A 24,117-nucleotide genomic window follows, 5' to 3' on the forward strand; every position below is an offset into this window, starting at 1 on the left:
CTAGGCATACAACTCATGGTTTCGGTTTTGGATAGAACATCTTCCTTTGTGGTACAATTCATGGTCTCCATGTTGGATAGAAGATCAACCTCTGTGTGTACAGTTCATGGTTCCTATGTTGGATGGAATATCCCCCTCTGTGTGTACAGTTCATGGTTTCCATGTTGGATAGAACATCTGCCTCTGTGGTACAATTCATGGTGTCCACGTGGATAGAAGATCTCCCTCTGTGTGTACCATTCATGGTCTCCACGTTGCATAGAAGATCTCCCTCTGTGGTACAATTCGCAGTTTCCTAGTGGGACAGAAGATCTCCCTCTGTAGTACAACTCATGGTTTCCTTGTTGCATAGAAGATCTCCCAAAGCACGACTAGCACCAGATAATACTAGTGGTGGGGCAGGGGTGGGCCAGCATCCTGTAGTAAAGAGGCAAAGATTCCCCTGAAACAAAAATCCTATCCAAGCATCCTTATGCAAAAAGGACCTCAACCAAATCCTCACACCTTATGTGGAAATTAACCCAAAATGGATCACAAACTTAAATGTAAAACATAAAAGTTATTAGAAAACATTTAGAAGTAAGCATAGGAGAAGATCTTTGGGACCTAGGGCCAGGCACAGTTCTTAGATTGGACACCAAAGGCATGAGTCATTAAAGAGAAAATTGATAAGCTGGACTGCATCAAAATTAGACACATGTGCTGTGCAAGAGTCTCTGAAGAGATTGAAAAGGCAAGCTACAGACTGAGAGGAAATGTTGGCACACCTCATATCCGCCAAGGTCTTGAATCTAGACCCTATAATGAATTCTCAAAATTTAATAGGAAAAATGAAATGGGCCGAAGACATAAACAGCTGCTTTGTTGAAGAGGACAAATGGCAAATAAGCACATGAGAAGAATTTCAACACCATCAGCCATTAGAAAATGCAGATTAAAGTCTCAATGAAATATCACTATACACCTGTCACAATACAAAAAATAAAAAACACTAGCAATAACACCAAATGGTGGTGGAGTGAAGAGAAACTAGATCACTCGTACATTGCTGGTGGGAATGTAAAATGATACAGCCACTCTGGAAAATAGTTTCTTACGAAGCAAACCATGCACTTACCCTAAGACTCAGTAATTCCACCCCTGAACAGCTATGCCAGAGAAATAAAGGCTTATGTTTACACAGAAACCTGTACACAAATGTTCATCGCAGCATTTCTTGTAATAATAAAAAACACTGGAAATAACCCAAATATCTTTCAATGGGTGAATGGCTAAACAAACTGGTATGTCCACACCATTAAATAGTACTCAGTGACAAACACACAACTTGGATTACTCTCCAGTGAATTATGCGGAGTATAGAAAGCAAATCTCAAAAGACTACATAGTATATGATCATTTCAATAACATTCTTGAAGTAACAAACTATTGAGAGGGAGAACTAAAAAACAGATTAGTGGTTGTCAGAGGATCATGATGGGAGATAAAAGCATTGGCTGTGGCTGTTTGAGGTCAGCAGGATGGAGACTAGTGATAGAATTGTGTTTATATTGACTATGCCAGTGGTGGTCAAACAATGCTTCACGTCTGATAAGACCACATAGAACTAAATACACACAAATGAGTGCAAGAAACATTTGGGAAATCTGAATATGGTGGATGGATTTTATCAATGCCAATATGTTGATTGTCATAGCAGACTGTAGTTACACAAGATGCTGCCATTGGGGGGAACTGCATGAAGGGTATATGAGGCTCTGTATTATTTTTTACAATTGCATAAAAATCTTCAATTTTCTTAAAATAAAAGTTTAAAAAATCTTATTCAACAGAAAATATGCAGTGTACTTGTTTCTGTCTCTGGGACCCCAGTTTTCCAGCTGTTTTCTGCCTGGAGCAACCCTGGCAAGGTGAGGTGAATGAAGTACCAGCAATAGTGGCTGATGGTGCCGTCTTTGATTTCTTCTGCAGGTGAGGCCCCAAGCCAAGGCAGGACCTGAGATGTTCACTGATAAAGCCAGTTCTAGTAAGAAGCCATCCATCCTTGCTTGGAGCTGTAAACCATCCCTTCTTACCTGGCAACAAACACCCTTTAGCCAATTAATCTGAAACTAAATATGTATGTCTCCTTTAGTGTTGAGAAAACTCTCCTGTTTTGGCTTTTTCCATAGTATTTGTGTCCATGTCTAAATTCTCAGAGGCAAAAGTTCTATTTTAAATGGAAAAGTCAAACAAAAGAACAAAATGTTCCATTGACCTTTAAAGACTTAGAGTTTACAGTTAATTTGGAAACCCTAACGGTTAGATTGGACACACCCTATGTTCACACTCTCCCTGTGTGTCCCTGCACTGGATGACAGGAAGAGAAAAACAAGCCAGGCTTCCAGCCACTGGCAATTAGAGCACAGCATCCAACCCGAGAAAAATCAGACTTTCCACCCAATCCCACCCAATGCTCAGCATCAAAGACGTGTCAGACAGGCTGGGCTCCACTATCCTTGGATGACTTCCTGGGTCACTGCAAAGATCTTTAAGCCTCAGAGCTACTGAAGGTAATTCTGTTTTATAATGAAGATGTTGTACTTTACATCAAAAAGGATTTCATTTTCTAATGGAAATATGTTGCATTTCTATAGATTTTGCAGTTGCATTTAAAAGACATGGGCTGGGTGGGAGAGGGGTTGATTGGAGTTTACTTACTATAGAAACAAACTTATGGAAGCATGTTAAGATTCATTAAAAAGCACATGCTATTCATTAAAAAGCACAGTTGAACAGTGTTCAACTGTTCAAGTGGCAGTTGAACAATGAATACACATGGACACAGGGAGGGTAACATCACACACTGGGGCCTGTTGGGGGGTGGGGGGGCTAGGGGAGGGATAGCATTAGGAGAAATACCTCAGGTAGATGACTGGTTGATGCGTGCAGCAAACCACCATGGCCTATGTAACAAACCTGCATGTCTTGCACATGTACGCCAGAACGTAAAGTATAACTTAAAAAAAGCACATGCTAGTCCTTAAATTACCTGGAATTCATCCTAAGAAAATAGTGAAGTATGCCTTTCAGGATTTAGCCATAAGGATATTAGTTACACTGCTGTTAGAAACAGCCTAAAAGCCAACAACAGATTGGTTAAATTATTTACAATTATATATCAGAATGATCATATAAAACTATTTTATTGATATGGAACGATAGTCACAATAAAGTAAGATTTTTAAAAGGCAGTTTTTTAACAACTGAACATGATTTATGGAAATAATATAAATGTATAAATGACTATGCAGAAAGTTTGAAGAATATACGCAAAGGTATTTTATGTGTTGGTCTGTGGGTAGAATTGGGAAAGTCTTGTATTTTCTCTTGCTTATATGTCTTTTTTTCTCATTTTTCTTTCATGAATATTATTAACATATATATATATAGTTTTTTTGTTTGTTTGTTTGTTTGTGTTTGAGACAGAGGAGTCTCTCTCTGTTGCCCAGGCTGGAGTGCAGTGGCACCATCTCGGCTCACTGTAACCTCCACCTCTTGGGTTGAAGCAATTCTCCTGCCTAAGCCCCCCAAGTATCTGGGACTACAGGTGTGCGCCACCATGCCCGGCTAATTTTTATATTTTTAGTAGAGACAGGGTTTCACCATATGGGCCAGGCTGGTCTCTAACTCCTAACCTTAAGTGATCTGCGCACCCTCGCCTCCCAAAGTGATGGGATTACAGGCGTGAGCCACCACGCCAGGCTGAAAATGATATAAATTTTAAATTATGTTCTTTTATATATAATTTAATATGTACTATTTATATGTAATTAAACATATTTAATATTTATATGTAATATTTATACATAATTATATACATACTATGTATACACTATATACATTTAAAGTAAGTATGTTAAAGCCCTAGCTTCATCACACTCAGAAGTAGGTAAAAAGGGGGAAAACATGGGTCCTGCGTGGGCGTCCTCAAAGGTACCTGTTTAGAGGTATTCCCTGGAGTTGGTGATGAGATCTTAAAGTTACCTTGCATAAGAATCATTCTTATTTGCACTGTGAGCAGATTGATTGGAGGATGAGAATAAAAGGGGGTTCATGAAACCCACATGAGGCCGAGGGAAGAGTCAGTCCTACGTGGTTTCTGCACAACCTGCTGGACCCACTCCAGGATCCAGGGAGCCCTCAGGTCAGCACGTGCTCAGACACCCACTGTTTAACCGCAAGTCATGGGGTGTGAGCTGCTCAGCCCCTCATGCTCGACTTGAGCTGGTCCTCCAACCTTGCTATTCGTCTGGAACGACAAAATAGCTTGTTCTCAAAAGACCATGGCAGAGCAAAAGGGGGACATTTCCTGGAAAGCATCCACTCTACAGGAAATAAAAGGCAAAGCTGTCTTCATATTTGAAACCTGGTGGTGCCAACATCCCGGCTGCTGGTGGCCAACGTCTGGAGCACTTCTGACTCCCTCACATCCCCTCTCAACTCAGCACACATCACTTAGTGCCTCCTTCTGAGTGCTGGGACCTACGGTGGGCTCTAGGAGCTCAGAGAAGAATGCAATTTTTTCTCAACAAGCAATTGCTCAGCCCCGACTCCACTGTGTGTCCCCAAAATGTACTCAGGGAAATGAATGAGAATGAGATAGGATTCTTTGGTTGAGAAGTTTCCAGTGCAGTCTTGCTGGGATGAGAGACGAAGAACTAAACCATGGTGCATGTTAGAGCCATACGGGTCTCCTTTCTATCTGAGCTCTTCCCCCAGAAGCTGTGTGTCCTTGGGCAAGTGAATCAGCCTCTTGGAGCTTCTGACTCCTCGTCTCTAAAATGAGACCTCCTGCACAGAGGGTTGTTTGGAGGACAAAACTCATGGCCAGGCACACAATAGCATTCACCAAGAAATGAATTCAGTCTACAGCCTCACATGTGGCGGGCATTCAGTAAACTGTTAAAGACATGGTTGGTGCAGAAAAACAAAAGAACTAAAACAAGATGCTTGTAAAGCACGCAGGAGTCCTCGAGTGCAGGTCAGATTTGAGGATGGTGTGGGGAGTGGCTGGACACGGGGAAGGATCAGACATGAGGTTGTGCTTTTTCTCTCCTCAGTTGTGTTTGTTTGCTTCTGAGAAAAGCAGAGTGGATACCTAGGCAGGGAATATTATTTCTCTTGCCCTGGCATTCTGGACACGTTCCATACATGTGATGGAATAATACAACATTGCTGTGAAGGCCGTCAGAAACATTACAACCACTCGGGTTGGGTCAGGCTGCCCACGGGACCCGGAGTGACCACTGTGTGGGGCTGGATGCCGCGACACCCTATGTATCCCATGCCCCAGCTAGCAGCCCCCTGTGTGCAGGGCCTTCAGTGCTGCTGGAAAATCATGAAGTCGAAAGCATATTTTCTTAGAAGGATCCGTTCCTACCAGATTTGGATAAACACAGCCAACTTCACTGTCCCTAGCAACATCCCCATGACCGCGTCCGCACAGGAAAATCTGACCCAGCCTGTGGCATGGGCACTGCAGTTGCCCATCACCTAGCACCGGGCTGGCTCAGAGCTGCTGTCACCCAGGTGGGAAGAGTGTGCTCCCTAATGACCAGACAACATCACTCCAGGCCTGAGGGCAGCAGGTGGGAAGAGAGTGCTCCCTAATAACCGGGCACATATCACTCCAGGTGTGAGGGTGGCAGGTGGGAAAAGAGTGCTCCCTAATGACCAGGCAACATCACTCCAGGCGTGAAGGCGGCAGGTGGGAAGAGAGTACTCCCTAATGACCAGGCACATATCACTCCAGGAATGAGGGTGGCAGGTGGGAAAAAAGTGCTCCCTAATGACCAGGCACATATCACTCCAGGCGTGAGGGTGGCAGGTGGGAAGGTTCACAGATCCCTGAGCCACTGATGAATGAAGAAAATGGTTTCTTCTCCATGTTCACCAGGAAGCCTAGAGAGTTATGAGGAAGAAGAGCATTCATAGCCCTTTTCACCTCCATGGAGCTGCCAAGGATCTTCATGAAGAAAAGAAGTTAGGGACAAGTGGCCCAAGAGAAGAGAGACGGTGTGGGTGGCCACTCAGCAGGCAGGAAGGAAACACTTGAATTTCCTTCCTTTGCATGTGTTCTTTGGGTCTATGGACATGACCAACTGGATCAGAGAAGAAAACAGAGAAATAAGGAGAGAAAATTAACAATGCGTTGTTTCCCTGCTGAATTCACAGCCCACAGAGTTGCTTCGAGTTTCACAAGTCATACTTTTTCCTTCAGTTTTGTTTTCTTCAAAAGATGCTCAGGGTCTTCCTTCATCAGTATTCCAATAAGCCCATGCCGTGCACGCCTTGCCCAAAGGCTGCTGATGAAAATGCTGGCTGTGCATGGAAGGAAGTGGCAGAAAGAAACAGATTCCTATTCTTCCATAAAGCAACTTACTTGCATTCGGAACATTTCAAGTGAAAAATCCTGAGCACTTTAATTGCCCATGTTAACGAGGGCCGAGGCTGTGAGGGCTGGAGCTGCGGGGAAGGCTCCTGGCTCACTGACACGAGGGGAGCTTCACCGTGGCTCTTCACAGGATCAGGAACTGGCATTTCAGCCTGGCGCAGCCTGGAACATGGGAAGCCACCGTGGTGCTGATGAAACTGAGGGAACCGCAGGGAGAACCAGCCAGCCCCGTGAAATATGGTGAGACAGCATGCAGCATCGACGATGCCTGTTAGGAACCTTCCCATGCCCCTGCACCTCTGCGATATCAGATGGGGACCTCGCGCATTTCAAATATGACTTGATTGTAGAAAATGATTGGTTCATCTCCTCTTCCATCCACTTTCCCATGGTGGTCTCCTTCCGTTCTTCAGGCCTCTGCTCAAGTGCGACCACTTCAGGAGTCTTTCTTGCCAGCCTAGCTAGGGAAGCAGCTCTGACTGGCACTCATGAGCACCTTGCTCTGTTCCTTGGCTGCAGTCATTATTATTTGACATCCTACTTATTCATGTACCTCCTCAGTGTCTGTTCACAAGAATAGATACCACATCTGTCTACAATAGTAACTGGCATATAATAGGTGTTCAACACGTATTTATTGAAAGACGAAAAGGAATAAAGGGGCCATGGACTGTACCAGAGTGAATGGACCCTGATGTTTGTGCTTGTTTGCACACTTGTCCTATACTCACACTTCATTCCACAAAGGATTCGAGGCAGAACTAATTCTGTGATTTGCCATAAAATTGTATTGAGTGCCTATTATTTGCAGATGTGAACATGAAAGAAGGTGGGAGAAATAGTGCAGGTGTTTAAGGTTTTGAAATGCTTTTCTATGAGCAGCACCAGTTCCTTGCAGCCTTCCAGAGTCACATCTGATATTTGTATTCCTTGTCTCATACCTCGGGGAGAAGGCAAGGGTCTATGTGGAAAAGGTTATACATGAAATGGCTGTATTGTAAAGAAACAAAATAAAACAAAGACCCAGCTCTCCTAGGGGCTGTCTCCCGACAGTCACTTCTCCTCCTTTCAAAGCGTGGCTGTGATCCAGTGTGTGGGGCCCTCCTGCTACACCCAGAGGAAAAAGCTCCAGGAGGTTGTTGAGAAGCAAGAATGAGAGAGAACAGAGGTTGAGCTGGACCACCAGGAGGCCACACCCTGTGGCTCTCATCAATGGCATGTGGTAGATGACAGAAAGGTCAGAGTCCCCTCACGAGGCAGGTGAGTAGAGGCACAGCACAGCCTTGGCAAGTGCGGGTGAACAGTCACAAAAGCAGAAACCATCAAGCTAGTGCCAGTCACAGGAAATGCAGCTCCACACAGGGGACGATATACCGCCCGCTGAAGTGGTCCTCAAAGCATGGCTCAGCCCAAGAAGTCCAGATCTTCCTGCCCTCTGATTTGGTGGAGACTCATGAGAAATACCAGTCTAGGAATGGCACCAGCATCAAGTCTTGAGGTTAATAAGGCTTTTTAACTTTGTTACATTTTTTATCTGCGTTCTTAAAAGTTGGAACAGAATAATAGTGTGGACAGCCAAAGTTTTTGACATGTGAGAGCTAGATTTTTTTTTTCAAGATGAAGTTTTGCTCTCATTGCCCAGGCTGGAGTGTAATGGTACAATCACAGCTCACTGCAACCTCCGCCTCCTGAGTTCAAGCGATTCTCCTGTCTCAGCCTCCCAAGTAGCTGGGATTACAGCCATGCACCACCATGCCTAGCTAATTTTTGTAATTTTAGTAAAGACAGGGTTTCACCATGTTGGTCAGGCTGGTCTCGAACTCCTGACCTCAAGTGATCCACCTGCCTCAGCCTCCCAAATTTCTGAAATTACAGGCATGAGCCACCGCACCCAGCCTAATTTTTGTATTTTTAGTAGAGACAGTGTTTCACCATGTTGGTCAGGCTGATCTCAAACTACTGACCTCAGGTGATCTGCCCGCATCAGCCTCCCAAAGTGCTGGGATTACAGGCATGAGCCACCATACCCGGCCTGAGCTGAACTTTTTGAGGGATAACTGGTTTTGAGTTTCCGGGGGGCTTAGCCTTTAAAGACTCAGAAGGTTGGTGCAAGAGCTGGTGGATAGCAGGTTGCCCTGCTCCAGGCATTCCCCTCCACAACCCCTCCAAGGAGACCAGGCAGAGTTCACCCAGGGCTGGGGAAGAGGCAGGACCAAAGAGGAGGGAGAGAGCCAGGCAGCAGTGGGCTCCTGAGAGAGGCCTCTCCCCTGGGCTGATTCCTGGTCTGGGGAGACTACCGGAGATGACAAACCCCTCCCCAGGTTTGTGGATATGAAGACATTAGGAGTCTTCCTTGGGGAGCACACAGGAGGCAGCAAGTCTTGTGGTAAAGTCCCCTCTACCTGTGTGGTTGGGCAGCAGATGAAGGAAAAATGGCTTTACAGGGTGTCTAGACATGAGAAGACCCGAAACAGTCCCTATGTTGTCAGTGGGCACCAGGCAAGGAGGAGAAGGTGAAACATCACAGTTTCCAGAGAGGGAAGAGAATTGGTTGAGAAAAGCTTGATGGACCCACAGGAGAGAGAAACTAAAACCTACTTCTCTTTTTAAGCACCTTGCCTGGTAGCTAGCATAGCACACATCCATTCATTAATAAATTTGGATATTACCAGGCAATTCTAGTTTGTCTCATTTTAGACTTGCGGAGGACAAATGAACTCAAGCCAATCGATCTTTTATATTATGCCCTAAAAAATATATGCCCACTTCTAAGGAAAAAATTAAAAAGCATTGCTTCTCATTTTTTACATAAATTTATACAAATTCACATGGGAAGCAGAGACCTGAAAATTCATTTTCAAATATACATAATGAAAGGCATTCCCCCGAGGAACCTCTCCCTGGTTAAAGAATTGTCAGCAGAGAGCTTCTGGGTTCTTACAGCCCAAGTTTCATAGAATATACAGATCTTTTGGTACAGGATTTTCAGGCTAGCATTTGACAGGAAAAGAAATTTATACACAACAAAAATGTAACACAACATTCTGGAATAAGGAAACATACAGGGAGACATCTCAGGCTACCTTCCAAGTGTAGCCGGGAGCAGGTCAGAACCAAAACAGTTGCTTTGATGGGCACCTTGGGGCCAAACACAGGCACAGCACAGCAAGAGGGGTTTGTGAACATAAATTCTGGGACAAAAGCACAGCTCCAGTTTGCAATTTTTCATTTTGAAGCATCAATTCCTTTTTTTTTTTTTTTTTAGATGGAGTCTCACTGCGATGCCCAGGCTGAGTGTACTGGTGCCATCTCGGCTCACTGCAACCTCCACTTCCCAGGTTCAAGCAATTCTCCTGCCTCAGCCTCTCAAGTAGCTGGGATTACAGGCATGCACAACCATGCCTGGCTGATCTTTGTTTTTTGGGTTTTTTTTGTACTTTTAGTGGAGACGGGGTTTTACCATGTGGGCCAGCCTGGTCTTGAGCTCCTGACCTCAAGTGATCTGCCAATCTTGGCCTCCCAAAGTGCTGAGATTACAGGTGTGAGCCACTGCGCCCAGCCTCAATCACCTGTTTGGAAGATTTGTCATCACTTTACTCCTCAGAGATCTTTAGCTGCACCAAAATGGCAAATATAGAATAGTCATTGCCTTGAGTTTGATATTTTGACTGAAATTTTGGCTTCATCCTTCAACTTGTCTACACCACCACCACCAATTTTCAAACGTGACAAAAAAAAAACCCTCTGGATCCGTCTTTCTCTATAATCTTTATTTTCCTCAGCCCCATTAAAAAAATTAATTTTGCATTTATTATATCTTGCTTTACTGCAGGCACCTCTAAACTACCATAAACAAGTGGTCACTGAAACGAAGACTTAACTGAAAGCAAAGAAAGCATACTCTACCCAGTATCCTGCTTTCCCAGATACTTATCCAGTTCTTAGGATGGCAAAATTTTCATCTGTGGCTTTTGTTCCACCCCACCACTCTCTGCAGTGCCATGGATGGGCTCCCAATGTGGTTTACACCACATTGGATGACACTACTACTACTAATATCTTGCTTTTAGATAGAAATGTAAGTTTGAGAAACATTTTCATACACATTGTCACATTTAGTCTCACATTTAGTGTCAACTGTCAACTGTAAGGTCAGCAGGAATGGCACTATCATTTCCATTATTAATGCGAAGAACACATATCCAAGTGTGTGAAAAAATAGCAAATTTGGGGCTCAAAAAGATTCCTAAGTGTTAGGCACTGCTTCCATGAAGTTACAAAGAATGTAGTTATCAGACGTAGTTCCTTCCCCCAAGAAGTTCACAGTCTAGTGCTGGGTATAGATTTGTAAACCAGCGAGTGTAATACAGTATGGAAAGAGCCCACCACATACATAGGAGGTTGCATAGGAAAAGGCACAACAAACTCTATCAGCAAGAGAGAGCTGTGGAAAACCTTATAAAGGAGGCCATCTTTGGGTTCTTTGAAGAATGAGAAGACTCTAAATAGTGTAGGAAAGAAAAATAGAAGTAGGACGAAGTGATTCCAAGGAAGAAAATGTGTGTGCAAAGAAACAGAGATAATCAAAGAACTGGAAGTCTGTGCACAGGAGGTGGCACTAGATGACAAAGGGCACTGAGGACTTTGACTTTGTCTTATAGCAAGTGGTAAGCCACTAAAGGATTTAACCAGGGGAAAGACAGGATCAAATCTGAATTCAAAAACATTTTGAAAGTAGAGAGGAGGATAGATTTCTAAGGAAGAGGGAAATCGTGGGCAAAATCCCAGGCAAGAAATGATTCTGGACTAAAATTAAAGCAAGGATAGCAGGAATGGAGGAGAGTGGATATGTTTGAGAGAACATTCACTGGGAGAACAAAAGTAGGGTTCATGTGCTGGAAACTTAAATCCCAATGCAACAGTGTTGAGAGGCAGAATCTTTAAGAGGTGATTAGGTCATGAGGGCTCTGCCCTTATGAATAGATTAATGCCACTATATCAGGGGTGTGTTAGTGATTTTGGAAGTGGGTCCTGAGAAAAAGGATGAATTCTGCCCCCTTGTTGTCTCTTTTGTGCTCTTGCTATCTGATGCCTTCCACCAGGGGATGACACAGCAAGAAGGTTCTCACAAGATACGGCCCCTCGCTCTTGGACTTCCCAGCCTCCAGAACTGTGAGCCAAATAATTTCTATTGTTGATAAATCACCAAGTCTATGATATTTTGTTACAGCAGCACAAAACAAACTAAGACCATTGTCATTCGGATGTAGGTGATGCACGTAAGGAAGAATTCTGGATGGATTCCAGATTTTAAACTCATCAAAGTTGGATGATGGTAATAACTTTAATAATGAGGGAAAGAAGCATATGGGTCAGGGAGTGGGGAAGAGCAGGAATCAGAAAGAGGAGGTAACATGTTCAGTTTTGAGCAGTCCTTGTACACTGAGCCTCTGATGTATTCATGCAGAACTGGTGACATTTGAGCTGGAGATATGAAATCCATTTTACTGATGCCAGAGGGAGGAATGTGATGAACCATGGAGAGAATGTGGAGTAAGCAGTAACAGATAGGAAAGGATGTGGTTATCACCCTCGTTTAAGATCGGCAGAAATAAAGCAAGATAATGAATGCAGAGAGAGAGAAAGACAACAGGAGAAAATGTTGTCAAGGAATCCAAGAAATATTTTTGAGAAGGAAGAAGAAGAAAGATCAGATGGTGACAAGGGTCAAATGCTACACCCATGTGTTAGCCAGATCTGACACCAGAAGACAGCTGTGTCCCCGCCACTGGCTGTGTCTATTGTGTGGTGAGGGGAGCTGCCAGGCAGGGTGGTGGGAATGGGAATGAATGCAAACAATGGGAGACAAGGAGAATTTTGCCTGTGAAAAGAAAGGAGAGAGAGGTGATTACAACCCAGGAAGATGGTGATTCTTAAATTTTAATGTATGAGCAAGATTTGACCATGTTGGCAAATGAAAGGCAGCCAACGCTGATGGAGAATGAGTAGAGACTTACTGGGGAGCCTCATTGTTCCCCAATATTCTCTCTTTTTAACCCAATAGTGTGAATCATCGCCACTCTTCTAAGATCATCTCCCATCAGTCCTTTCATGGTTGAACTGAGAAAGGGCATTTGTGCTTTGGAAAGAATGTGCAGGTGGAATAAGATCTTTGCTGTGAGTATGGTTTGCTTAGGGTTAAATGCAGCTTGTATTGTTGGGAACTTGTCTGTACAAATTTTGGAAGACCATTTGCTTGCGCTGAGACAAAGTTCTTCCTCTATGTAGTTCAGGGGTGACCATGACAATTTTTTTGCCCCAAAACAGGCAGTTCTGCCTGCATCCTATGTAGCATCCCAGAGGTCTTAGACATCCCTTGAGGGCTGGAAGAAAGCCAAACCCTGTAACCCACTGGGCTTGGCCATCAAGCTCCACGTACCATTGCCACTTGTCTAATCCTGAATATGGAAGGGTTCATGTGGCACCTACTTGAAACTTAATAAGACTTTTGTTTACTTTTTTCCCCCAAAGTACAAGACAAGAAGACATTAGCTAGCATACAGATTTTAACTATCTTCTTCTATTCAGCTTCTATTAATTCTCAGAGTAACTTTTCTCCTAAGTCAGTGAATGGTGAGATTTTCGCATTCTCTTAAAACAACTTTGCATTGGAATTCAGTCTCATATTGCATCCAAAATAAACTTACATATTTAAAAAAAGCAATCTGTTCTTAATAGAACCTTTCTTATTTTTATATCACTTAATATTTTTACAACTTAGAAATATTTATTGGAAGAGTTGGTACATATCTTGACATCTTTATAGGCTAGACAGTACTTGGCACATAGTAGGACTGAATAAATATTTGCTGAATGAATGAAGAGTAAACAGAATAAATTAACAGTGAACATTTTGGCCACTAGAGGAAAACAGGCTGAGAAAGAGCTGTTGTCAGTTTCACAAAACCTGTCAAGAGCAGCAAATCACAATTAAGCACGAAACACACACATACACACACAGACACTATCCAGTTCTATAAACAGAAGACAATTAAGGACCTACAAACTGACCTTCTAATAAATGCTAACCAAACTAGTCTTGTTCATTTCAGAGATTCTTACCTGTCAAAGCCTAAATTCAGGGCTCTGCAAACCAGTCCCCCCTGTATGAAGCCTGATAATAAATGTTAAAAAAAAATCCAGATATCAGCACAGACCCCCACATCACAGGAGGGTCCTCTGACAATCTCTCCCACTTCCTTTCCTCTACAAAGACTTCAGAAGCCAAAGCTGGACTGTCAGTATCAAAGGTCTAAATATATTGCATTTTACCCTCCCCAGCAAGCCAAGCAGCTTTGCAAACAGAGCAATGAGCTTTGGCATTCTCGAAGCACAACTGTGAACACAGCAGTCACTCAAGGTAAAACAACCTTGTGAAACAGGTCACCAGCAGAGCAGCTTGTGGGCAACCAGAGCAGCTCTGTCACCCGAAGCAAACACTGCTTCACAAAGCTGTAGCGTGGAGTCCATTGACAACTGTGAGCATCTCTGAATAAGTTGTGTAAATATGGTTGTCTCCAACTAGAATAAAGGCAACATCCACTCATATCTCTTGTTGTTTTCATTAAAATGGCTATTCTGTTTATAGCTTATCCATGCTATACATGCAATTTTTAAATGAAATCATGCAATAAAACCAGAATTTGGCCGGAATGTTACTAATCTTGGATGAGTTTCAACTGAGGGTGCCAAGGGACCCTGTGCTCACTGGACAACGGGGCCCTTATCTTTGGGATTCAAGTCAGGTTCCCATGTGAACCCCAGAAAACCCACCCGGGGCTTCCTTCAGTGAGGGGGCCCTGGCTGATGTCTTCTAAAACACTGGGCCCTGGGCACTTGTCAAGTGCTTACTCAAGAAATAGATTTAAAGAAGTCCTGTAGTGTTCAGAGTCCAGTGAGCAACAACATCAAAAATAAAACAAAAACAAAACAACACACACACACACACACACACACACACACTACATATAACCAGGTCAATGACCTTAATATGTGTGTGGAAGGGCAGCTTAAATGAAATTGGAGATAATAAAATTCTATTTGGAGACTAGAAATAAAATTCTATTTGGAGAAATAAAATATTTAGTAAAGTAGACATATGTGCAACAATATTTATTGCAGCTCTGTTTATAGCATCAAAAAACTGGAAATAACATAAGTGTCCATCAATAGGAGAATGGCCGAATAAAATATGGTGTTGCTACACCTCTACACCACAGAATATTATGCAGCCAGCACAAAGAATTAATTAGAATATACCAGTTGACTCAGTAAGATTTCTAGGAAGTGCTATTGATTAAGCCAAGATACAGGAAATATGTATAATATCCTTCTTTTGTAAGACAAACCATAACCCAAAAGCTATGTATACATACAGGTTAACAAGTATCCCTTTCTCTCCAAAACCTCTTGTTCTTGCTTTCAGATAGCAAGTGCAGATGGTGAGATTGTATAGGGCGAGGGGTACCTGCATGTGTGCAAGTCAACGTGGATGTATTTATATCTGTAAATCAGTAAGCAGCATTATGCAATTCCACACTTTTACATTTTTTAAAATGTTTGCATAGACACATATAACAAATTTCTAAATACAATTTTATAAAGGAAGAAATGAAACAGGTGAAGTGCTATAAATTTTTTGGACTTTTAAATTTTATTATTTTTAAATTTTGTTTCCATAGTTTACTTCTATTTCAATGGTTTTTGGTTACATGGATAAGTTCTTTAGTGATGATTTTTCAGATTTTGGTGTACTTGTCACCCTGCTTTAAATGAATATGACTTGGGTTCTTCTGGCATTTTTATTCCTGTAAAATAAAGTGTCTGCACATCGTTAATTAGAAAAGTGTTCGACACAGAGTGTGGATTCCATTGTCCTCAGAAAACCCGTCAGAAGGAGGAGCAGGTAGGGAAACGATGTTCCTGGAAGTGCAGTCACTTTTTTAAGCTTACACAACTCCTAGCCTGCAGGACTGGATTTGTAACCTGAGGCTGCCTGACTCTACACCCTTTTGGCTGCTCACAGGAGCCTCCCAAAGTCCTTGTTTTTGTCTCTGCCTTAAGACCTCCGTGGAGAATCCCGCACAACCAAGCTCCAGCAATGGAAGCATTCTTTGCAGCTGATCACTTTGATTTCTCCAGTTACCACCCACCCCAAGTTCTTGGGCAGCAGAAGAGGTCATAGGACTCTCAGCTCTCAACAATCCCACATCTGTGCGATGGGGGCAATGGGTAAACCTTACACTGTGACAATGACTAAGCCTTTAAATTGGAGCGTCCCCAAAACTGAGCACATAAGCCTTGCTTGTTTTATTATTCCAGAATTTTTTACTAGGTGTCTGCTTTGCATTCAGAATAAAGATTCTATTCTTTCAGCAATATGTTGTAGTGTCTTTAGTACATTTCCAGGCTATAGCACATAGACTCAAATTTGTATTAAACTGGATCTTTGCAGACAGGGTTGGCCCAAATAAACGTGGAAAAAGGAGCACTGTGTTAAAACACATGCAGTGGAAACTAATCAAGGGCGCGTACAGACGCGGGCAGCTACTTGCCAACAACCAGGCCGAGCATAAAGTAGTATCAAGGAAAATCAACCAAGACTGTTTCATATTAGAAGGTGGAACCGCCTGGAAACAACACGCCCTCTCGGAAAGTTCCCGCCATGCTCTGGCGCAGTTTTTCATCGTGATGCATCTCCCGGCGCAGCCTGGCGCTCTGCGGGCTCCGCTTCTGCTCACACTGGCAGCGTTGGTGCACGTGGGAGTGCAGTCACGGGGCTCACGTTCGCGTTTCCTCGGCTGCCTGGAGCCCATAGAGCGCTCCTTTCTGGGGGTGCTTCCTCGTTCCTGGGAGCGTTCTGTCCTGTGCCTCCCTGTGAATTCTCTCCAGGGCGCCTGCCTGCGCCTTCCAACAGCAGCCGACAGTTCCATTTTTAAAAGGTCTTGAATAAAGTGAAATGTGATTAGCTGTGGGAAATGAACCAATGATAAGCACAATTCAGCAGCCTTTATCACTGATGAAATCCGGAAATAAAGGTAACTTTCTCCAACTTGTGGTGCTATAGTAGCCGTGTTTCTATGAAAAACACTGATAGAACTTAAATTGTTTCATCTCCATAGTGCCTTTAGAAGAAACATAACCCACCATCAACTTCAGGACTGCTGCACGCACACTTCAACACTTCTTGGTGTAGAGCGCAGTAGGGGAGGCAATACAGCGAGATAAGAGCTCAGACTCTGAAGTCTGTCCGGGATTTGTGCCCCCATCTCACACTTGGTACTCTGACCTTAGGCAAGTTACTGATACTTCTAGGTTCCATTTCCTTGAATAAATGGGGTATAGTAACATTTACACACCCCATAGGGTTGTTGAAAGGATTAAACCAGATGATACCAGTAAAACACTTAGAACGATGGTTGGCAGATGGGAGTGCTTAGCAATTCATTAATACTACATCCAAAGAGAAAAAATGGACTCGGGCCTTTCTGAAATCAATAAAAATCTGTTTCTGTGGCTGTTAAGGCCTTGTTTTCAAGAGGTGGAGAGAATCCCTCCATGAGCTCTCTGTCTAAACCAGACAGACTCCAGTCATTTGAAAACACTCCTTGCCTCTTGGCCTTCCCACAGAGCCCACCTGACATCATTTGGATATTTGTCCCCACCCAAATCTCATGTTGAATTTTAATCTGCAACATCCCGGTGGGGGATGTCGGGATCATGGAGGTGGATCCCTCACGGCTTAGTGCTGTCTTCCTGATAGAGTTCTCAAGAGATTTGGTCACTTAAAAGTGTGTAGCAACTCCCTCCCCCACTCTCCCTTGCTCCTGCTTTTGCCATGTGATGTGCCTGCTCTCCCTTTGCCTTCTGCCATGATTGTAAGCTTCCTGAGGCCTCCCTAAAAACTGAACAGATGCCAGCACCATGTTTCCTGTACAGCATGCAGAGCTGTGAGTCAATTAAACCTCTTTTCTTTATAAATTTCCCAGTCTCAAGTGTTTCTTTATAACAATGGAAGAATGGCCTAATGCACCACCTTTCACCTGCAGAGCCATCCCCCATCTCCTGCCATTTCACCCTTTCTTTAAGAGCAGACCCAAAGATCCCCCATCACCAAGGTCTTCCCTGGGCACTTCAGGGGCAGAAGCCACTAGGGATGCACCTGGCTTCAGTCATCGTTCCTATCCACATAGCCATCCTCTCACGATGCCATCCAGACAGTGATTCCTGGATGTGACTCTGCCCCTCAGGCATGATTGGCAAGCAACTTCAAAACGTGCACATTTGGGGTTTTCTCATAAAAACTTTTTTCAATAAATGTCCATTACTGCCTCATTTATTAAATATTCCAGTTAGGGCTGCCAACAGCCACGCTGAACAGCCACGCTGTAGTATATCATATGTGTGCTGGGGTAGCAGGGGAATTAAAAATGCCAGTTTATGATTTTATATATGTATGTATGTGTGTGTGTATATATATATATACACACACACATATATGCACACACACACACACCCCTTCACAAAATAAAGACTCCCTGAAGCTTGTTATTGTTCCCTGTTTTGTTTCTGCCTTGAAGATAGTTACTAAGGATGTTAATAATTTGTGACGCATGATCTTTAGTGCCTCTTTGCACCCACAGAAGGAGGCTGTCAAGGGAGATGTGTTTGGTGTGTGCTCACCTGTGCTCGCTGCCACCCACTGTGGACAGTGGGCCCTGCCATGTGTGCTTGCCAGGGCTCACCGCTCTGCCCCCGCTCTGCCCCGCTCTCAGGCCTCTGCTCACCTGCCCTTGCCTTACTGCTCCCAGTTTCAGCTTGTTCCATTCAAATCCCACTGGACCTCTTCTTGGGAAAAGTACTGCTAATTCTGATCATTTATTAGGCACTATTATATACCAACCTACATAAAGTGCTTTAACCTTGACAGTGTGCTGGTAGGTATTTACGACAAGGTCCTCCAGGAGGAAAGCCCTGGTTTATGGTGTTTGCCAATTCCAGGGTGTAACTACAGCCCATTCTGCTAGAACATTTCTTCTGAAAATGAGGATTTGTTCCACTGTGATTGGTAAATTAGGGAACAATTTGAGTGTCATGTCAATGTCGGTTTGCTCAGGCACCATTTTGTTGCTCAGAAGCCAGGTGAATGTAGTAGGAAGGATGGATCTCACACACATGCATTTCATCAGGACAAGGAGCCACACCCACCCATACCTGCTATCACTACTCTCTGTAGGATTTTAGATAGCCTTTGTATTAGTCAGGGTTCTCCAGAACCCTGGGGAGAAACAGAACCCAGAGAGAGGAAGGGAAATGGTGTGGTGGGGCAGGTTAGGCAAGAGAGGAGAGAGAGAGAGAAGAAAGAAAGAAAGAAAGAAAGAAAGAAAGAAAGAAAGAAAGAAAGAAAGAGAGAAAGAAAGAAAGAAAGGAAAGAAAGAAAGGAAAGAAAGAAAGGAAAGAAAGAAAGAAAGAAAGAAAGAAAGGAAAGAAAGAAAGAAAGGAAAGAAAGAAAGAAAGAAAGAGAAAGAAAGAAGGAAGGAAAGAAGGAAAGAAAAAAGAAAGAAAGAAAAGAAAGAAAGGAGAGAGAAAGAAAGAGAAAGAAAGAAAGAAAGAAAGAAAGAAAGAAAGAAAGAAAGAAAGAAAGAAAGAAAGAACTGAGTATATAGATCTATTGAGCACGATATTTATGATGGGAATGGCTCATGCAATTACAGAGGCTAGCAAGTCCCATGATCTGTTGCCTACACACTGGAGAACTGATGCTGTAACTCAGTCTGAGTCCAAAGGCCTGAGAACCAGAGAGCCGGTGGTGTAAAACTCTTAATTCTGAGGTCAAAGGCCTGAGAACCTGGGAAGCCCTGGCGTAAGTACAGAGTCCAAAGGTCTGAGAACCTGGAGAACCTGGTGTTCCAGGGCCAGAGAAGATGAATGTCTCAGATCATACAAAGATAATTCACTCAAATTCACCCTTCCTCCACCTTTTCATTCTATTGGAGACTTCAGTGAGTCAGGTGATGCCTGCCATGTTGGTGAAGAAGGATCTTCTTTAATCAGTGTTTAAATTCAAATGCTAATCTCTTCTGGAAACGTCCTCACAGACCCACCCAGAAATAGTGATTTTCCAGCGATCTGGGCACCACCTAACCCAGTCAAGATGGCACCTAAAATTATCCATCATATACTCCTACCAGCAGTTCAAAACAACATGAGCTACAGCCCTTCCTGCCACCAACCGGCTGCACAGCTCTGTGCCTTGCCTTCTGTATTAGTCTGTTCTCACACTGCTAATAAAGACATACCCAAGACTGGGTAATTTATAAAGGAAATAGGTTTAATTGACTCACAGTTCTGCATGGTTGAGGAAGCCTCGGGAAACCCTCAATCATGGTGAAAGGGGAAGAAAATGCCTCCTTCTTCACATGGCAGCAGCAAGAATAAGTGCTGAACAAAAAGGGGGGAAATCCCCTCTTAAAACCATCAGATCTCATGGGAACTCACTCACTACTGGGAGAACCGCATGAAGGTAACCACCCCTACAATTCAATTACCTCTCACTGGCTCCCTCCCAGGACACATGGGGATTATTCAAGATGAGATTTGGGTGGGGACACAGCCAAACCATATCACCGTCTCTTTAATTTCTCCTCTTGAATCCCAGATATTTTGTATTTTTCCTTTGGTTTTCTGTTCTTTTTCTCTTGGGAACTCTTTGGTTCCCTTCCTCTTGCAGACAGGGAGGTGGACGTGGTGGGCCCCCAGGCATGGGACACTTACTTCTGCAAGCAAACTTCAGGTCTTTCTCAAGGTGATCTTTCCAAAGTGACGTCTTTACTGTGGTATTTACAGATTTCTTAATTAGTTGAAATGTATAACTGTGTGCTACCATTTTTATTGCGTTCCTCATCTTTTATTATTTGTCGCTAATAAAGTTTTTGAATGTTGTGTCCCTAACCCCATTTTCCCATAAGCCCTACAGTTTTTAACGTAGAAACACATACATTACATTAGAGCAGAACTAACTGCCTGTGGTATGCTGGGGCCCACTCACGTTCACATACTCTTGCTTCAAAGAGCTGGTTGGATTCCCAACTCTGTGTTTAGTGATGCCATATAAATACTGCAGTAAATATGTCACTGTGCAAGGAAAATTTTTGAAAAAAAAAACTTCTATACTTAAAGAGGATAAGGTCCTTTTATGAAAAGTCTGTGTGAAGTGAAAATCTTCTGTGCTCAGAAGACAGGGCTTCAATTTCTAGTTTTGCCAGCTGGTATGACCTTGAGTGTGGCAATGACCTTGGGTGTGGGAGCCAACTCATGTTGGCCCCTGTGACCCCCATCTCCTGGTGTTCACATCCCCCATGTTGCACAGGGCGGTTGGTTTGTGTGACCAACAGAACCCAGCAGAAGTGAGAGTGTGTAACTTTGAAATCAGGCTCTAAAGACACTGCAGCTTCTGACTTGGTTGCTTATTTGCTCAGTGGGCCACCTGCTTTGGGGAGGGCCAGCCTCCACATTGAGTGGGCCTCCTGACAACAGCCATGTGCCGTGAACCACCTTAGAATCAGTTCCTCCAGCCCCAGTAAAACTTCAGATGATATAACTACAGCCAGCATCTAAACTGAAATCTCATAAAAGACTCTGAGACACAGCCACACAGCTAAGCCACTCTTGACTTCCTAACCCTCAGAAACTATGAGAAACAATATATGCTTGTTTGTTTAAGCCAATAAATTTTGGGATAATTTGTTGCTACAGTCTTCATCTTTGTGTCCCCACACCCCAATTTATATGCTTAAATCCTAAACTCCAAGGTGATAGTATTAGGAGGTGGGGCCTTTTGGGGGGTGATTAGGTCATGAGGGTGTAGTCTTCATGAATGGGATTGGTGCCCTTATAAAAGAAACCCCGTTGAGCTTGTTTGCCCATTCCACCATGTGAAAACACAGCACGGAGGTGCCATCTACAAACCAGGAAGAGAAACTGCCAGCACCTTGATCTTGCACTTCCCAGCCTGCAGGACTCTGAGAAATAGATTTCTGTTGTTTATAGTATTTGATTGCAGTAGCCTGACTAGACTAAGACATTTGCTATGGAGCAATAGATAACTAATAGAGTCACTAAGTCATCTAGTTCTCTATATACATATGGCAAACAGGTACAATAATGCTAATTCTGTCTACTTCATAGATAAATAATTAAACCAAGTGGGGAAATGTGTGTGATTGCACTTTAGCTACTGTAAAAATGCCATGCAGCCATAATGTGCTATTTTTACATTTAAAGATATCATTTAGTTGATTGTTTCCTTTGCTGTGCAGAAGCTTTTTAGTTTGAAGTAATCCCATTTGTCTATTTTTGCTTTTGTTGCCTGTGCTTTTGGGGTCATAACCAAAAAAAATCATTGCCTAGACCAATGTCATACAGCTTTTCCCTTACATTGGTCACGGGTTAGGAAGGTTCAACGAGACAGAAGGAATAAGCTAAAGAGAGCTATTGCAAAACATAGTGACTATAGTTAATAAGAATATATTGTCGGCCAGGCTCAGTGGCTCATGCCTGTAATCCCAGCACTTTGGGAGACTGAGGCGGGTGGATCACGAGGTCAGGAGATTGACACCATCCTGGCTAACACAGTGAAACCCCCTCTCTACTAAAATAAAAAACATTAGCCGGGTGTGCTGGCACGTGCCTGTAGTCCCAGCTACTAGGGAGGCTGAGGCAGGAGAATGGCGTGAACCAGGAGGCGGAGCTTGCAGTGAGCCGACATTGTGCCACTGCACTCCAGCCTGGGGTGACAGAGCAAGACTCTATCTCAAAAAAAAAAAAAAGAAAAGAAAAAGAGAAAGGAAAAAAGAATATATTGCCTTCTTAAAAAATGCTAAGAGAGTAGAATTTAAGTGTTCTCACCACAAAATGACAACTCTGTGCAGTTATGTATATGTTAGTTAGCTTGATGCAGCCATTCCACAATGTATATATATTTCAAAACATCATGTTGCACATAATAAATAAATAAAACTACCTGGCTATTTAAAAAACTAATAAATATATCATTCAGGCCTTACTACATGACCTTCACATGATCAGAAATTTAATAATTAAAATACATGTCTCTACCATCCAGAAATTAGTGCAGGAAACACATTATTGAATATAATTCAGATATTTTCTATCTATATATACACGTGCATACCTAAAATGAAATGATTTTTTTACGTATAATTTTTAACCACTTTTTTTCAGTTAATAAGCTCTAGGTTTCCATTTCAATGAATCTTCATCTTATATAATATCTAGTCCATGTTCAAATTTACTCGGTTGCTCCAAACATTTTCTTTAGCTGGCTTAGCCATTCAGGATCCAGTCAAGGGCCATTCATTGTACCTTGTTGCCTTCCTTAGGTTGCTCCTAATCTACAACAGCTTCTTTATCAATGACGTGCAGTCATTGATGAAGACCACATTTCATCTTCTGGGCGTGTCTGGGTATTTCCTCAGGGAGTCATTTTGTCTTTTCCTCTATCTCCCATATTTCCTGTAAGCTGAAAGTCAGATCTAAACGTTTATAAATTCAAATTAGACATTTAGGATTAGACTACATCTTAAGTGATGCTGTGCACATAAAGCCTGGTTGACTGGCCATTGCTGATGCTTAAGTTGACAGTGGGTCAAGAGATTGAACATATAATCCTTCCATTGTACAGCTACTTTTTCTCCCTTAGATCACTGTCTAGATCTGCATTAAACTACGTATCTAATGTTGATTTTTCTAATTCTATCATTTATTCTATATTATTGATGGTCTTTTTTTCTTTTAAAATAGAGCTTTCTCTCATCAACTCAGCTGTCTCATTATCCCCAGTGCAGTTCATATTGGAAAGAGAAGGTAAATAATGATTGCCCTTCAGTGTCAAATTCTTAATGTAGTGAGTTGGTTTAGTAGTCATCTCAAGTTGTGGCATAAACGTATTTTCCTAGCTTTTGCTTTTTGAGTTTCATTATGGACTCATATATTTTTATTGATTCAATGTGCATTAATATGCTATAACCACTGCTACTTTTGATGTCGAAATTGTCATACTTTTGGCCAACGGGAGGGGGCTTCTCTTTGCACAATTGTATTAGTTTTTGACTGCTTCATTGCTTCCTGACACAGCAAGACATCATTTACCCCCGACCTGGAATTATCCATCTCACCAATTAAGTATGGCCTTCTGAAAGGGCAGCATTAGGTAATGTCCTATCAAACAGACTGGAAAGGCATAAGATTCTGCTTTATTTTCAGAATATTATACGTAAATTACAGGGAATAGGAGAAAACCTTGTCAAATCAGAATTCGACCTGAATCTTGACAATGGACTTCTCTGATGCAAAGAATCATATACATATACACATATGTACATATATATACATATACACATATGTACATATATATACATATACACATATGTACATATATATACATATACACATATGTACATATATATACATATACACATATGTACATATATATACATATACACATATGTACATATATATACATATACACATATGTACATATATACATATACATATACGTACACATATATATACATATACATATAGGTACATATATACATATA

General features: G+C 42.6%; 1 protein-coding gene across 1 annotated transcript; it reads right to left on the minus strand.

The window, feature by feature from the left end:
• Positions 1–423: 423 nt before the first annotated feature.
• On the minus strand, positions 424–23,904 carry LOC109027398 (putative transcriptional regulator encoded by LINC00473). Its single transcript, XM_063707993.1, has one exon. The coding sequence runs from the start codon at positions 16,426–16,428 to the stop codon at positions 15,868–15,870; it is 561 nt and encodes a 186-aa protein (XP_063564063.1). The 5' UTR covers positions 16,429–23,904; the 3' UTR covers positions 424–15,867.
• Between the last annotated feature and the right edge of the window lie 213 nt (positions 23,905–24,117).

The sequence above is a fragment of the Gorilla gorilla genome, chromosome 5 (assembly GCF_029281585.2).
Source record: "Gorilla gorilla gorilla isolate KB3781 chromosome 5, NHGRI_mGorGor1-v2.1_pri, whole genome shotgun sequence".
Lineage (NCBI taxonomy): Eukaryota > Metazoa > Chordata > Mammalia > Primates > Hominidae > Gorilla > Gorilla gorilla.